We start from the raw sequence: 15,383 nt of genomic DNA on the forward strand, positions 1-15,383 counted from the left end.
CATTGATAGAACGTTACACATTTTGCAGAAGGAACAGAATAAGAGAAGCATGGGCAGAAAAAAAAAAAGAAGATCAAGATGACAAAAAAGAGACTGAAGAATAAAATATAAATATATAAAAGTAGTTATTAATAACATATTTCTTTTACATATTTGGCAATAGCTTATATGTCATTAAAGCAAATGTACTTTTCAGAAGGTATTTGTTCTGTTCATCACCACAGATATCAAAATTTATTCCTAAAAGGAGATCCTCTAGATGTGCATAGGATGAAATTTCCTGCTATGTTCATTTCAGCTCACCTCCTTTTGACTAGAACTCTGGATATGTGGAACAACTTCAGTTAGACCTTAGCCAGAGTCCACTTTTGGACATCTTTTAAAATTCACCACATTTTTCTTTCTCACCGAGAAGAATGAATTCTTTACTTGAGATTATGGAAGCAATTACAGTTGTGTAATTTTTCTATGTATTTATGACAGAACCAATGTTTGTAAAACAATCTTCAAGTTAAAATGTGCTGAAATGTTGTCTTGTGTAGAGCTTATTAGACAAAAAACATTTTATTTTCTACTTTTGTTTAATATCAGTTGCGGAAAAAAAATCCAGAACAATCAAACAAAGCCATACCTAACACAGCTGAACTTAACCAGCACCATTTAAATAACTTAAAAGTTTACTTTAAAATGTTTTATGAGGCAGTCTATAAGATTTTTATGATCACAGATTCCTTTTTGATTTTATTTTAGTTTTAATAGGAGGTTGCCTTTAGAAAAAGCAGCTATATACTCCCCATTCCCTTTACAGCATGCTTGCTGTCACATATTATGTACATACTTGTAAAGTTTTGCTTGTGCTTTGAATTTTTTGTATTGATCCATTGAAAAATTCTCCATTTTAAAAGATTTTTTTTTCTACTCATTTAGAAAATTACATGCTTAAGATTGCTAGGTTTAAAGATTTTTGGCCTGAAAATATATTTTTCATAAATTTGCCTTCCTTGTGTGAACTGATCTTGGATGCTACTTAATTAAAGTTGTATCCAATAAGTGACATTTATTGTTGGCTGGAGTTCTATAATATAGCTCATGCTGGAGGATGGAATTGCTTCTTAGCACTAGTATTTCTTCAGGTTTTTTTGGTTGTTTTTTTTTTCTTCCCCCTAATATTTATGTTTCGCTCTGATAGAAATGTTTGCCTCTTGTGGTTAGTTTTCGTCCTACTATCTCTTGAAACTTTTTTCTTGTCCTTTGCTCCAAGTGTTGAGTACAGAAGCTAATCTGCTGGATTTTTTAAAGTAGCACTAGGCAATCTTTTTTTCTCGTGGAAGGGATAGAAATTTTTAAGTGAATTGAATTAGTTCTTTCTTGACTTGTGTGGGATGATATGGTTTTCATTAATCATGTGTGTGTTGTTACTTGATGTAACACAGCTGGGCCCAACAAGCTGGAGCGTGTCTTCCAAGAAATTTCAATGGAGCTTTCTTGAAAACTGCTGTGAAAAAAATAGCGCATTTTTGTAGCAAGAGTGATTAATCAAAATAGGACTTTCCCTAACACAGAAACAAAAAGAAACCAAATGGATGCCACTTCTGCAGCTCTGCTTGTAATCACTGACAAAATTCTTTGCAAAGTCTCTTGTAACAGAAGACTGTATTTAGGGTAGGGAACCAAGTATTTTCAAGTATTTCTGCCAAAAGATTGTAACCCACATCTGTATTTAGATATTTGGAGTTCCAATTTGATCTATATTCATACACCTAAATTAGGTGTTTGCACCATCTAAGTTAGGGATTTAGATCAACTGTAAATATGTACATTAGCATACACATGATGTTGTTTCTCTCCATATGCTGGAGTGGGAAGTTGGTCACCTATCTCACACATGGACATCTTCCTTGGAGGCATGCCAGGGTCAGAGTCTGGTGCTATGTCCCTCTGACATTCCTTGAGAAGGTGTAAATGTAAACAACACAGAGCAGTACTGCACATTAAGTGGAAGTGTCTGAGTTAGTTCAGTGTCAGGGTCAACCTGGACATTTTAGTGAATTGTCGCAGGATAATGTGATAATAAGTGAGTTTCTTCAGGATAATCAGGATAAGCTGCTTCTCCATGAGCACTCATTTAAACTTATTTTACATTTGCTTAGAACAACATATTCAAAAAAGTTGGCCAATAAGTAGTTTATGATACCCTTCATGATCTCCTACGTCTATTCCAGATATTCAAGGAAAAACAAGAAATCCTATGTAGGGAAATAAATCTTTCAACAACAGTTATGGAAAGAAAAACATGATTTTTTAGATATATTTTAGATGTATTTTCAGGGTTTTTTAGTAATAAATCCATGAAATTACGTTATGTGTCTGCACATTTCCCTGATTGCCCAGAACTTCTGAACCAGCATCTATCCAATGATGCAGGACAAAAAAGTAAGTTTCCCCAAATTTTGTGGATATAGACAGTTGTAATGGACTATATAAGTGTTCAATATCAGTGGAAAAATGATGTCACAGGTTATTAGATGCTGAAGACTCTTGACTGAAGAGAGTCATTAGCAATGCCTCAGTTGCTTAGAAAGCCTCAAGCAGACTGTTCCTTCCAAGACATGTTAGTCAATACAAATTTTTTCAGAAAAGAAGCTTTAATTAGTTCCACTGTTCATGGCACTGTGTTATTTGTGACTATGTTATCTTTGTATGCAGTGCAACAGAAACCGGTCTAGTGAACAGAGCCAAGCACAGGGACACTGTCAGCCCCTTGGAGCAGCTCAAGGAGGACAGAACTGTCATGACTAGGAATATTAGTGGGACAAAATCATAGAATCAGGGAATCATATAATAGTTTGCGCTGGAAGGGACCTTAAAGATCCATCTACACTCAACCTCCCTGCCACAAGCAGAGAAAATTTGCACTAGGTTAGGATGCTCAAAGCCTCAGCCAACCTTGCAAAAAATATTCCAAATTTTGAAAAAGTTAAATTTTCCTTTGGTGACAAATGGAAAGTGAAAAGATGTGGGCCATTAAGATTTGCTCAGTTGGTCAGTGCATGGTGCTAATAAGGCAAAGGTTTTGGGTTCAGTTGCTGTATGGGTCATTCACTTAAGACTTGGACTTGAAGATCATTGTGGGTCCCTTCCAACTCAGAATATTCTGTTAAATCTCTAATTGTCAGTGAAATGGCTCTCCAAAAATCAGGGACAAGCAAACTTACTTCTGAGGCTCTTGCAAGGCTGGAAAGACATTTGATTTCCATATATTGAAAGAACTGAATGCAGGGGACTGATGTCTCTCTCTTTCCCTTCTCATGAAAACAGAACATTTCTATTTTGAGGAATAAATTAGAGATACTAATAGCACCTCAACTTCTGATCTGGTCCCATGTCCGCTTTACTGAATGATGGATTCTGCACTCTTCTAGGAGGTCTGCATAAGAGGGAGATAAACGAAAGGGTCTCCAGAAAAGGGAGATAAATACAAAGGGAAATAAATAAATAAATAAACAAATAAATAAATAAAGGTCTCCATAAAAGGGACAATGCAAACAACACAGCTTGTGTTGAGACTGCTACAGATATTTTGCTTTGTGCATACCAGGTAAGCTGTTGGTTTGGTATAATTGCTAATTACTCACAATTGTCACCAGGTGTTTTTGTGGGACAGGATACACTTTTATCATAGAATAAGTTTACAGTATATATTCTTTCTGATGCCGTACAGTGTCTTAATACATTATCCTCTTTTTTGTGATTCTTTACATGCTTTTTCTCAAATATCTCTAAAGCTTCTGGGTAAGAGAAAGCATTTTAACAGATGTCCTTGGACTCTGAAATGATTTTATTATGGATTTAGAATTGTATTCACAATTCTTACAATCACCTCTTTTCACCTCTTCATGGAGTGATTTCCTCCAGGTTGTTTTAACTGCACTTGATCACAGCATAGGAGGTTAACAGGTGTAAAATTAGTCTTATGTCTTTTGTTCTGCCATGATAGGCTTGAAAGCTTTACTCATACTTTAAATTTTATCATGGCTTTTTTTCTACTTTTATAAGTATTTTTATAATTGTCAGTGGGGTAATTAAGTATTTGTCATGCATTCCTCAACAAACATATGACAATGTAGGTATTGTAGAAAAAGCTTTGTCTTTATGATATAAATCAAACAACATCCTTGTGAACTTTACTGTTTATTTATATGAAAGTGATCTCTTGCAAAATGTCAGTGAGACACAATAGATTGCCTTTGGTCCTTAACTATTTCAGACTCACGCACTCCCAATCCACTAGTCTATTTTGCCAGGATCTGTTCCACAATTCCACACCAACAGATATATGGAAGTAACATAATTAAAAAATAACAATAAATTTTCAGTCCATTATCTTGAAAAATTCTTGATAATTCAAAATTCAGTTGAATATCTTGCAAGGTTGAACTTTCACAGATGAAATTATTGTCTAGGCTAACAGTAACTTTTCTGTCATTCTTATATGTCCTAGTTCATGCAGATGATGCATTCATCTTTGATTGTAGTCATGTGTGGTCTCACTGAAAATGTGGGAAGTTGTATATTCTTTCTGAAAGCCTTTAAAAACTGAAGGATTAAAATTTATGCTGTAAACAGTTGAGCAACAAATTCAATGGGACTTACCCTAGTTTCTAGAGTAACCAATTTGACAAAATTTACCCTGATCACCTAGCACACCTGAAGACATTGAAAGGAGACATAGAATAGATGTTTTTAAATAATTTTGTCTTTTTTCCCAAATACTTGACTTTTCCCACAATTTTGGTGGGTAAAGAGAGGCTTTAGCCAGGCTAAAGGAATCTTTAATTCAGGTGTGTTTTACCACCCAGGCTGTTTCTACATTTTAAGATAATCATATGGCATGAGTTAAGGATTTTATCTATATTACAAATCTGTTCTCAAAAGGCTTTACATTCCCCATTGCAGCCTTTGATAATTCAATTAGCCTCTCAAAAAGTTGAGAGTAGCTGATAAATTCACTTTAATGTTAAATCAAGTACCCCAGCAGGTTTCTCTTAATATCTTTGCTTCTCAGGGAGCTTAGCTCTAGACCTCCCAAACACAACTTTCTGCAAGGAATATGAGGTCCTTCGGAGAAGATTAAAAGAACTGTCTCTACCAACATAGCTTCTCACCATTAATAAAGTTGCTTCAGATCATGGTAGACATCTCATTCACTCAGATGGCTGTCAATCTAGTTTAATTTATTTTAATTGGCAGCCTTAGGTCCCTCCTTGGAACAGATTCCTTGAATATGATGAATTATCCCACGAACAGAGAATAACATTACACAAGCTGAATTTAACCCTTCCCTTTAAACATTATCTTTTGGGATTTTCAAATCCTATTGGCAGACACTGGTTGCTGAATAATAAGTAGGAGGGGATTAGCTAGAGTTGGCTGAGTCTTTGGAGACTGCTGGACAAAAAAGCCAGCTCTGTTTGTCTACTTCTAGTAAATGAATAAAGAATATGTTACATGCAAAAGATGAACAGGATTTAGTGTGGTAAATAGACATATGTCCCTGCAGAAATCAGATAGCAAAGCAGAGAGCAAATTCTTAACAAGAAAATGCTGCTTTACTGCTCACAAACACTTGGCCTTAAAAGGCAGGTTGTCATTGACCTTCTGTACTGGACTACAGTTTTGCTAGAAGGAAGACTTGAATTTTAGATGTATTCATCCATGTCATCAAAGATGCATGTTGTCATCACAGTTAGAGCGGGCTAACTGGGACACTGAAAGCTTATAGAAAATGCTTTTTTTTCCTCTCCAAAGTCAGAAAATAAAAGTGACTGAAATATGCATACCCCTCTCTCTATGAAATGTTTTATCCTGTATTTTTACCCCTCTTTGATTTCCTCTTTGAAATTTAATAGGCAATTACATTCCAGAACAACATTTGCTGATTGTTTTAGAAAACAGATTTTCACAGTAAGCAAAATAAATATTTTATTTTAGATAGAATTTTTTTAAAGAAAGATTTCAAACAAATTAATTTCTAATGAATTAGTCATAGGAAACTTTAGGGAAGATGGTTTACATAAACATTTAAATTTAACATACTATTTTTTTCTCTTTTTTTTTGGTCTTGAAAATCAGACTTACATAAGACGTTTTTATTTAGAGTGTTTTAGCGTAAAGAAGAATTGCCCTTTTTTTTCCCATACTAGTTTTACCTTTTTTTTTTTAATATAATTATTTTTAATAGCCATTAGCTACCAAAAAGCCACATGATCTTAATCTGAAAATATATACACTATCATATTCTATCCCCACATATCTTGTAATATTGGCCTTACTTCTCTGTCCAGTAAAAGTCCTGAAAAACCTCTTGAAGTGCAGGTGCAATGAACAGCAAATTAACTCATTGAAGACAGTTTGTAATGTCAAGCTGGGATTGAACTTACTTGTATATCAAGAAAACCAATAGGTTGCAGTCTCTAAATGTATAAAGGATGATCAATCTATGATCTGTGGTAAAATTTCATGAGGTCATTTGATAATGCAGATCCACTTACAGGATTACCATCATTGGTTTTCCACTTGATTATGTTTAAAGAAAAACTAAGTGCTAAATAAGTGTATCAGCTTTTCAGAGGACTGTGACTGGTATTTTATGAAAAAAGTCGTTGACAGCTGTTTATCCTCATAGTCTTATTCTCTGAGAAATACCAACTTAGCGTTGTTGAATCAAAAAGCACATGCCAAATACTAACTGAGAATTTATTTAAAGAAGGAATATTCGGGCTGATTTTGAAAGCAAAAGATTTAATGAATGAAAGATCTCAGTCCTACTCAGCCTTTAAAATAAAAATTTTGAGATCAGATTTCTGAGAATGAAATCAGCGACTGGTGAGAATTCCAAATATGCTGCTCTATCTCAATAGATTTGCAAGGTGTTCAGTACTCTGCTGTGTTCAGGTTTCCGCTAGATCTGTGAGCCAGCAGAGCCTGGGCTGCAAAAAGCAAGGTATGGCTGGACAGAAGATTTGCCTCTGCCCCCAGATTCCTTCAGAAGACAAGATGATGTTCTGGTTAAGTTGGCAATGTGCTGGCTTGCTCTGGAGACAGAGTTGATCATCTCATCTGGATTTCTCTTGCTAAATTTCTGGAATAAAAATAAAATAAAATGCCGCTTTACACCACATGTTTTTGTAACTGTAGAAGAATCTATACATCAGCAAAGTCACTCCCTGCTATGCGTCTGCTATGAACTTGGAGTCAGGGCTGCAGCTGCATGAGGGTTCTGGATCAACTACAATTTTCCTCAATGAAGAACACCAAATCCCAATGTGTTCCTTCAGGCATTCAAAGTGCAGCAATTTCTCTCAATTCTTTAAAAAAATAGTAGTAGCTTGTTATAAGCATGATAGTGTAGTGTAAGGGAAGAAAGAAATTTGTTTGCTCCTTCCTGAAAACAGCTCAGTGGAAAAATGCCATCAAACTTGAACTGATAAATATTCTGTGGATTTCCCAGAAGTTATATGCATCTGGTATCACTTAGCTATTAGTTTGCAAAAGGGACTATTTTCTTACCAATGGTAAGACAATGTTCATTAAGAGCACATTGTGGAAAAGGGGACTCATTGCTCAGTTACACACCTCAATCCCACCTACATTAGTTTGGGAAATATTGGGCTTTTAGACTCAAAGCAGATAATTTTCTGAGTGTCGAAAAGCTTAACTCAGCTTATAAGAAAAGGTAGACCAATTGATATAGATCCCTGACACAGATGTAGACAGCTTCAGGACATCAACTCCATGCATGTGAAGATAGGTAGACCTACCTATGAAATGTTCTAGGTCTGGAGAGTTTCAGTGGCATTCTAAATGGTTCTCTGAATCTATCCCTCTCCATTGTCTCCAGAGCTAATTTGAATTGTCAAAAATTAGATTATGTGACTTCCTCTGTTTCTTGAATGAAATTATTTTTTTTATAGCTACAGCTATGTCACTGATGAAACTAATATTCGGTATCTGAATCTACATCCTGTGGGGCTTTAATTCAGTCCCTTGACTGACAAGAACTCTCCCTTCAACAGGAGTTTAAATGGAAGCTGTCTCTGGTTTGCTTCCCTGTTGCAAATGATAATAAAACTTTAACAGGAGGAGTGAAAAACTTATGGCCTGCCTTCCTACTCCTTAGGGTTTAATGCACATGGTAGGAGGAAGTCAGGCTCTTCAGAAGATCTCAACTGCAGGAATAGCTCTACTCTGAGTCCTAAATAGACTCGGGCAGGTACAGATGCATTAGGAAAGTCTATGCTTTTGTAGTCTTGCTCAAAGTAATAAATCTTAGTAGGAGAAGCACCTTGAGGATATTTCATCTTTGCTATCATGACTAATTTCAGATGTCAAACCAGCAGCACTTTTTTTTTTTCCTTTTTTTTCCCCCCCCTCCCTCTTATTTTACAGGAAGAACTAATTTTGTGTGTTCTCTCAATTAAAAGCTTTTTTTTTTTTTTTTTTTTTTTTTTTTTTTTTTTTTTTTTTTTACTTTGCTGGGGAATTTTGAGATGAACATTGACACAAAGGTTAAGGGAACTTCAAAAAGCCTTCAATTTGGTATTAGTTCTATGCAGTTACCTCCATCTTTCAGAGTATTACTGTTCTACATGGTCTGTCTAACCAAAGAACAAGATTTTCCATGCTCTTTGATCTTTTAAAACTATATTGAAAACTGAAATCCAGTGCTTTGCCTGAGTCTTGACTCTGCTGGCAACAGTGACCTGAATAATGTACTAACATGTAGAGTCCTCCTAATAACACTTAAAAAAAAAAAAGAAGAGAAATTACATATCTTCAGAATCAGTCCAGCTATGTCTAGCAAATGATTAAAAGCACTGAAGTCTGATGTGGATAAAAGAGGGGTCATAAACAACCAAGAAAGGAAAACAATAAAAGAAGAATAAATAGAAAAAAGAGTTCCAGCTAAAAGAACCCCATTTGATTTAAAGACTGTACAAAGTACAAATGTCAGGCTAAGACAAGAACATAATCCCTACCTAAAGTTACACAGAAGGCACAGCTAAAATATTTTTATTGTAGCTGTAATACAGAGTTCATTGCATATCTTGATAATAATGCAAAAACAATGCCACAAAAAAAATCATATCAATCCTTTCATTTATTTCTTTCACATTACTCATCTGGGTTAGAGGGTTTCTACATAGTAATACTGGGGGCAATTAAGTCTGTTTAACACAGAGACAGATGCCAGATGTATGCATGTAACAGTTACAGAGGAAGCATATGCATAGGAGCAGCTCTACAAATAGTCAGGCTCCCTAGGCACACAACAGTTTTGAAGCTAAGGGAGGGAATGTTTTTATGTTATAACATTTTCCCTTGGTGGTAGCAAATTAGCTGCCTTGTATCCATCTTCAGCTGGAACTGCAGAAAGTCACTGGAGAGCCTACAAATAAGTTTAGAGCTTTGCTAGACTGTTTCTTAGGTACCTGAGAAGCGATATACATACCACACCTGAGCACAGGCACCTGTGGGTCCACAGCAGGTGGACACAAACCAACAAAAAAATGTTTGATTCTTTTTCCCATAAGCCAAATTTTTCTTACCTTAATTCCTTACAGAATTTGTTCAAGGTCAGGCCGAGTCTTACTTTAAGGTGGTGCTTTATTTTTGTCTCCTTGGGAATTAAAGCAATTCTTCTTCTTAAAGAAAAACAAAGCAAAGCTACATTTTTATTAGGAAACCCAGAGGCTGTTTTTGAAGAACCATGCTGTAGATATTGGGGCTCAGATTTCTCTGCTTTCCATTATCTGTGATACTCAAAATTTCAGCTCATAATAACTGTACAAGTCTCTTGCCTTTTTTTTTCCAATTAAAAAAAATTAAAATATTTCTTTAAATACCCTGAGAAAGTTGACAGTGATCCATATCTAGAATAGGTTTTATCGCATTTTATAGCATGTCTTTCCTATTTCTTGGGGTGTAGTATCTTCATCATCTCTGCAGAGTAAAGGTTTTCTTAAAGGATGTCAATAGATTGATGTTAACTGGTTTATTCTGAATCCTTCTGCAGCTTTAAATTTAGCAGCTGCATCTTTTTACTTGCTTTACCAGAGCAGTGTTTAACTTATCTAATGCCTCACTGCTGATTTCCTTTGTAGGATTTTCAGATAAGTAAGCTGAGGGCACAGCTAACAGAAATTACCCTGACTGCATTTTACTTGGCAGTGATATTTGTTATTTGCTTTTAAGTCTCTCTCCAAGACTAAAATACACTTTTTATAAGAACATGGCTCAGATTAGAAGTTGCTAGACACCAGAAAAAAATAGATTCCGGTAGCTACCAGTCCTAAAAAGGGAAGACATTAGTGAGAAAACAAAGAACGCATAATGACAACATCTTTGGAAAGAGTTCCCCAAACTGACAATTTTTTAAAACTATCTTTTTTTCACATCAAAGTATTCTGAAATCAGTTCAGAAACTGAAGCTATAACAAATGAAAAAATGACAAGTAAAAAGTGAGTCTCAGTTGAGCAACTGAACTGCTGCACATAGTAGTAACTAGTAGGAGAGATTTTTCTGTATTGGTGTTAATATCTATAATCCCCTCAATTTTGAAATATAAAAAGGCGATCTGTAACTTGGAGTTCTTGATGAAGGATCTGAGAAAAGGAAGATATGAATATTCTAAAGGTATCTTCAGTAACTGTCTTTCAGAAATTAATCTACTGTTCATGGAGAATCTGAAAATGCAGTATTGAATCTGTTTACATGTATAATTCTCTTTGCCAAACTGGTTATATTTAGAGAGCCAGATTTGAAAAAGACATCATTAATTATCCTTTTTGATTGATCTAATTGGAGCACTATTCAGGCAGAAAGTTAAGTAGGATAGCATTATCAAACTTAAGTTACTAAGAGAATGTGGTTCTTCATAAAGTTACACAAGGGTAATCCCATTCTGCAAATCTCTTTTGATGGTGGTAACAACACACCAGCAATCTCCTAAATAATAATCTAAGAGACCCACTAATCATATGATAATAAATACGTTACTTAGAATGGGGAAGACTCTATATGAAAATCTTAAAAATTTCTTTCTTTTATAAGAAGATATTCCTGTATCTCTATGTCCAAGTGAGAGCTCCTTAAAATTTTTAGACAACCTAATTTTTTTTTCGAAGAGCAACATCATGAAAAGCATTCTTCCTTCTATTCTGTCAGATGCATTGTAAACCTTCCATGAAGTCCAAAGTATATGACCCACTTACGACATCAACCTTTTGAAGCAGAGGATGATACCCAGTAGGGTTTTCCATCTATCAATGTAAAACCAACATGGTCTCATTATGGCTGTTAAAGGAGATTTTGAATGCAAATCCAAGGCATACTTGCAGGAATGTGAAGGAAAATGCTCTTTTTCACCAAAGTGGTCAAATTTTGAATGGTTCAGCATCCTTGCAGGCTTTGTAATTATTTTTATGAGACTTTTCAAAGGAGAACAGGTAGCATTGGAAGCACGTTACTTCATTGATTTTGTTTTGGACAAAACCAGGCTCCTACGCAGAGGCTGACAGACTTTCATTCAACAGAGTCTACCTACAGTCAGGGTGTAAACAGAGCCATCAAAAGGACATAGAGATTTCTTCAGAAACCTGTCGTGTCTCTCTCCTCAGTGGCACCCTTCTCAGTCAATATCTGTAAACAAGTTGTCATTTCCAAATTTGAGGCAAGCTTGCAAAGCGAAAAGCTTGGTATCTTCTAATTAAAGATTTGTGCACTGAGATAATTGGCAACCGGTAAGGAAGTGGTGTAACATTTTGCTCATCACTGGTGGCTTGATGATCTGACACATGGAGATAGCTCCTTTAAATTATGGAGCTTTTATAGTGGCATTTTTAGGAAATGTCAACAGCATGATTATATTTTCATTAATGTTGTCTTTTCTTCCCATTCATTGCTTTTGTTTGTCATAATCACTTGTTACCTCTTGTCTCTAACTATACAATCTGTTAATATTTGTATAGGCAGGCTCACAATTGTCCTTGTTAATGACTAGATTATAAGCATTGCCACACTACAATATGCAGCATTTACTAAATGCTGCAAATTAGATATGGAAATCATTGATACTATAATTATGACTAGCTCACAGTAAAGTTAGTAAAAACAATGTGAATATCATGCAAATTGTGCAAATTATTACACAAATTCAGTTAGGTTTCAGATTTAAGAGTCATTGCTTTTGTAGATGCTAGTGCTGAAACAATCCCACTGTAATATCTTTGGCATTGCCTTGATCAAGAGTGAAAATGTGCTATATTAAAAATGTGCTTTCTAAAAGATCCACGAGGCTGTTCTCTTCTGTTAATTACTGCAGTTTAGTTTTCCTTTTTTCTCAGGAAGTAGCTTGGGGCTCTACAACAAAGATTTACAGTTTTAAACTATCAATGTGTCGTATTGCTAAAGCTTCCCAGTATCTTCTCAGCTAAGTGCAGGGCTGGCACATTTGTATATTTGCTACCTGCAGCCCTGGGCTAGGAAGACTCTTATGTGGAATGGGGAAGAGACCAAAACGACTGTTTCATGGTTGTTGTATGGTCCTTTCACTGTAAATTAGATTTAGGGCCAGTCAACTTATAAGGAAACACTGGAAATCAAGATTGGGTGTCCATTTTCTTCTTTCTTTTCTCTTAGGAGGAAATGAGACATACTTTTTCACTAGTTCGACATTTTCAGTTCACTGCCAACTATAAAATTGTGTGTTTGTACCATTGAGAAAAACAGTGAAAAAATTCAAAGGCTGTGAGCTGTGTCTGGGCCAGAGCTAGAAGCTGTTTTTCTACTGCAGAAGTTTTGACATTGTTGTGAATTTTGGAAGCAGAGCCTATCCCTGTCTGTGACTCACAGGTCTGATTTGCCTCCAGAACAGCAAGGCAGAGGCCAAAGACCCATTGTTGGGATCTGTGGACCAGCCCGCTGTGAGGATGGAAAATTTTCAGGTAACAAATATTTTCTTTCTCTTATATTGTATTTAAATAAAAATATGTGATTGTCATTAAATTGTAAGCATTTAATTAAAGCATACTTCTGTAAGAAATGTTTTAAATTTTCTGTAGTGCTCCATGTAATCCTGAAATATTCCTCCAACATTTATTGTCTGTGACAAATGTGAACTAGAATTAAATCCATAGGCCATCATGTTTTTATGGATTTTGAAGTGTTTTATGTCATATCAATATAAAATATGTATTGTCTTTATCCTGTGTCCAGAAAACAAGCAAACAAAACCAACTAAGCAAAACCCCAACACCACCTGTGAGAAACTGTGTCAGGATTATAGACTTCAGAAACTTGTATTTTAATATCAGGAGAAAACCATGAGATCCGAGAGGTTTAAAAATGTGGCAGTCCACTCTCATTTTACTGCCAGTCATTTTGCTAATCTGAGCTACATAATTGCTTTGCCTGACTGAAAGGAGCCTTTAAACAGACAAGCCAGTATAAATACTCAGATAGGAGACAGCTCTGTTTAATAACAGCAAGAGAAGTATAGAAGTATTTGTTTATCTCTGCTCATTTATGTCAAAATCAATTGCAATTAAACAGAAATCCAACCACAGAGGTAGTGCTTTAGCTGATTGTTCTCAATAGAAATGTCATATAGACCCGGTTTTTAGGACATGCCAAAGCACACGTTATTTGTCTCCTGTAATAAATATCTACTTATATCCTTTCCTGTTCTTTAGTAAAGGCAATTGCCTGTCTCAAATTTAAAAGACTCCACCATTTCATTAAAATTCTGTCAGGTTTTCTGGTCATATTTTGGGAATTACTGAAGTTCTGAAAAACAGAGTTAATTACATTCTCTGTTAGATATTACGTGGCATTTATTGTCCATCTGCTTACACATATGTACAGAAAACACAGATCTTTCATATCTATTTAAGGTATTAAAAATATGAAGCATAACATTATTTTATTAGCCTAAAACAAGTACTGGTGTTGGTGGAGCTTTTTTAAATAAAACCACAGAATGATTTGTATTGGAAGGGATCTTAAGTATCATGTAGTTCCATCCACTCTGTCATGAACAGGGATAACTTCCACTAAACCAATTTGCTCAAAGCTCCATCCAGCCTGGCCTTGGACACTTTCAAGAATGGGACAACCTGTTTCAGTGCCTCACCACCCTCAGAGTAAAGGATACTCTGTTTGTGGTTGGACCAGGGAAATATAAGCTGCAGAGAATTTTACACTTTGTTCCATAACTGAGTAAATTCTAAGTGGGAAATTTTTCAATAATGAAGACAAATTCACATCATAAAAGTTGAATGGACTAACCCCCCTAAAAAAGTCAGTGTGAACTCTATGTATGCATTCATAGACAGATCTTTGTCACGTGAAAAAGGGTCATCAAAGATGTGCTTTACTCTTCTCTGTAATGCAAAGAAGAATAGAGCATTTCAAGAGTGAAGGTGTTTGGAACTGCATGCTTTGAAAAAGCAGCATATATTTTGAAATGGGTTCCCTGGTTTATTTTTCATGGGCACCTGTTAGCTGACAGTCATTCCAGTCAATGTACTCAACCTACAAAGCATCCCTGACAATTAAAGCTTATTTTTATCTTCCACATTTTTAGAAAGGAATTTAAAAAATAGTCCGTTGGAAGAAGGTGTTTATGCAATAGCAAAAACTAGACATCCCCTGTTGAAAGAGAAAAAAGGGATATCTGAAAGATAGGCTTACCTAGGACAATTAAAAGTAACAAAGCTACTGGTATTTTAAAATATTTAGTGTTATTCATGTACTTATCTAGCCTATTCTTATTTAGTCTTTATTGATGAGCAAATGGCAATAAAAAACTAATTTTTTAAATATTTTGTGAGTAAGAAGTTCTTAGGAAAGAATGCACTTAAATGACTATCAGTTCAAATCTTATAAATTACAATAATCTGAACTCTGTCTGCGTTGTTTAACTGCAAATAAAATTTGATAAAATAATTTGCATGCTTTGTGAGGAATAGGATGGCATAAATCTAGCTGTAGGTCTAAGTCTATGCCTATTTATATATCCAGGCCTGTGTATAGGGGTAACCAGACTATAAATATACATAGATTCATTTATTTACATAAATATATATAAAATCATATATGTATATGTATGTATATATAAATATATTTATAGTCTGATTTCCCACATATGGGAATCTTGACATTTAGTGTTAAATTGAACTGTACTTCAATACATACTTCAGTGTTTTTCATCCTTTAAGTATAGTACATAAAATATTTCCTGGAAATGTTTGCGTGCTGGTGTTTACCTTCCATTTGTTTTTCTGCTTTGTATATATGTTTTTTTAAAATAATTAGGGACCAA

At 35.1% G+C, this 15,383-nt stretch overlaps 1 protein-coding gene across 7 annotated transcripts in view; it reads left to right on the forward strand.

Annotated features, from left to right (window-relative positions):
- The window catches only part of PCDH17 (protocadherin 17), an 89,727-nt gene that overhangs the window by 64,150 nt on the left and 10,194 nt on the right, over positions 1 to 15,383 (forward strand). For 5 of the 7 annotated variants that reach the window (XM_066176243.1, XM_066176248.1, XM_066176244.1 and 2 more), the window contains exon 5: positions 12,931 to 13,005. The exons of 1 other annotated variant lie outside the window; for it this stretch is intronic. In XM_066176243.1, the coding sequence (XP_066032340.1) occupies positions 12,931 to 13,005 (75 nt within the window). Of the gene's footprint in view, positions 1 to 12,913; positions 13,006 to 15,383 lie in introns of all 7 variants that reach the window. One more of the 7 variants, XM_066176250.1, reaches the window with a different exon arrangement.

Source organism: Chamaea fasciata, unplaced genomic scaffold, assembly GCF_029207755.1.
Source record: "Chamaea fasciata isolate MVZ Bird 193981 ecotype frontalis unplaced genomic scaffold, bChaFas1.0.hap1 SCAF_2, whole genome shotgun sequence".
NCBI lineage: Eukaryota > Metazoa > Chordata > Aves > Passeriformes > Sylviidae > Chamaea > Chamaea fasciata.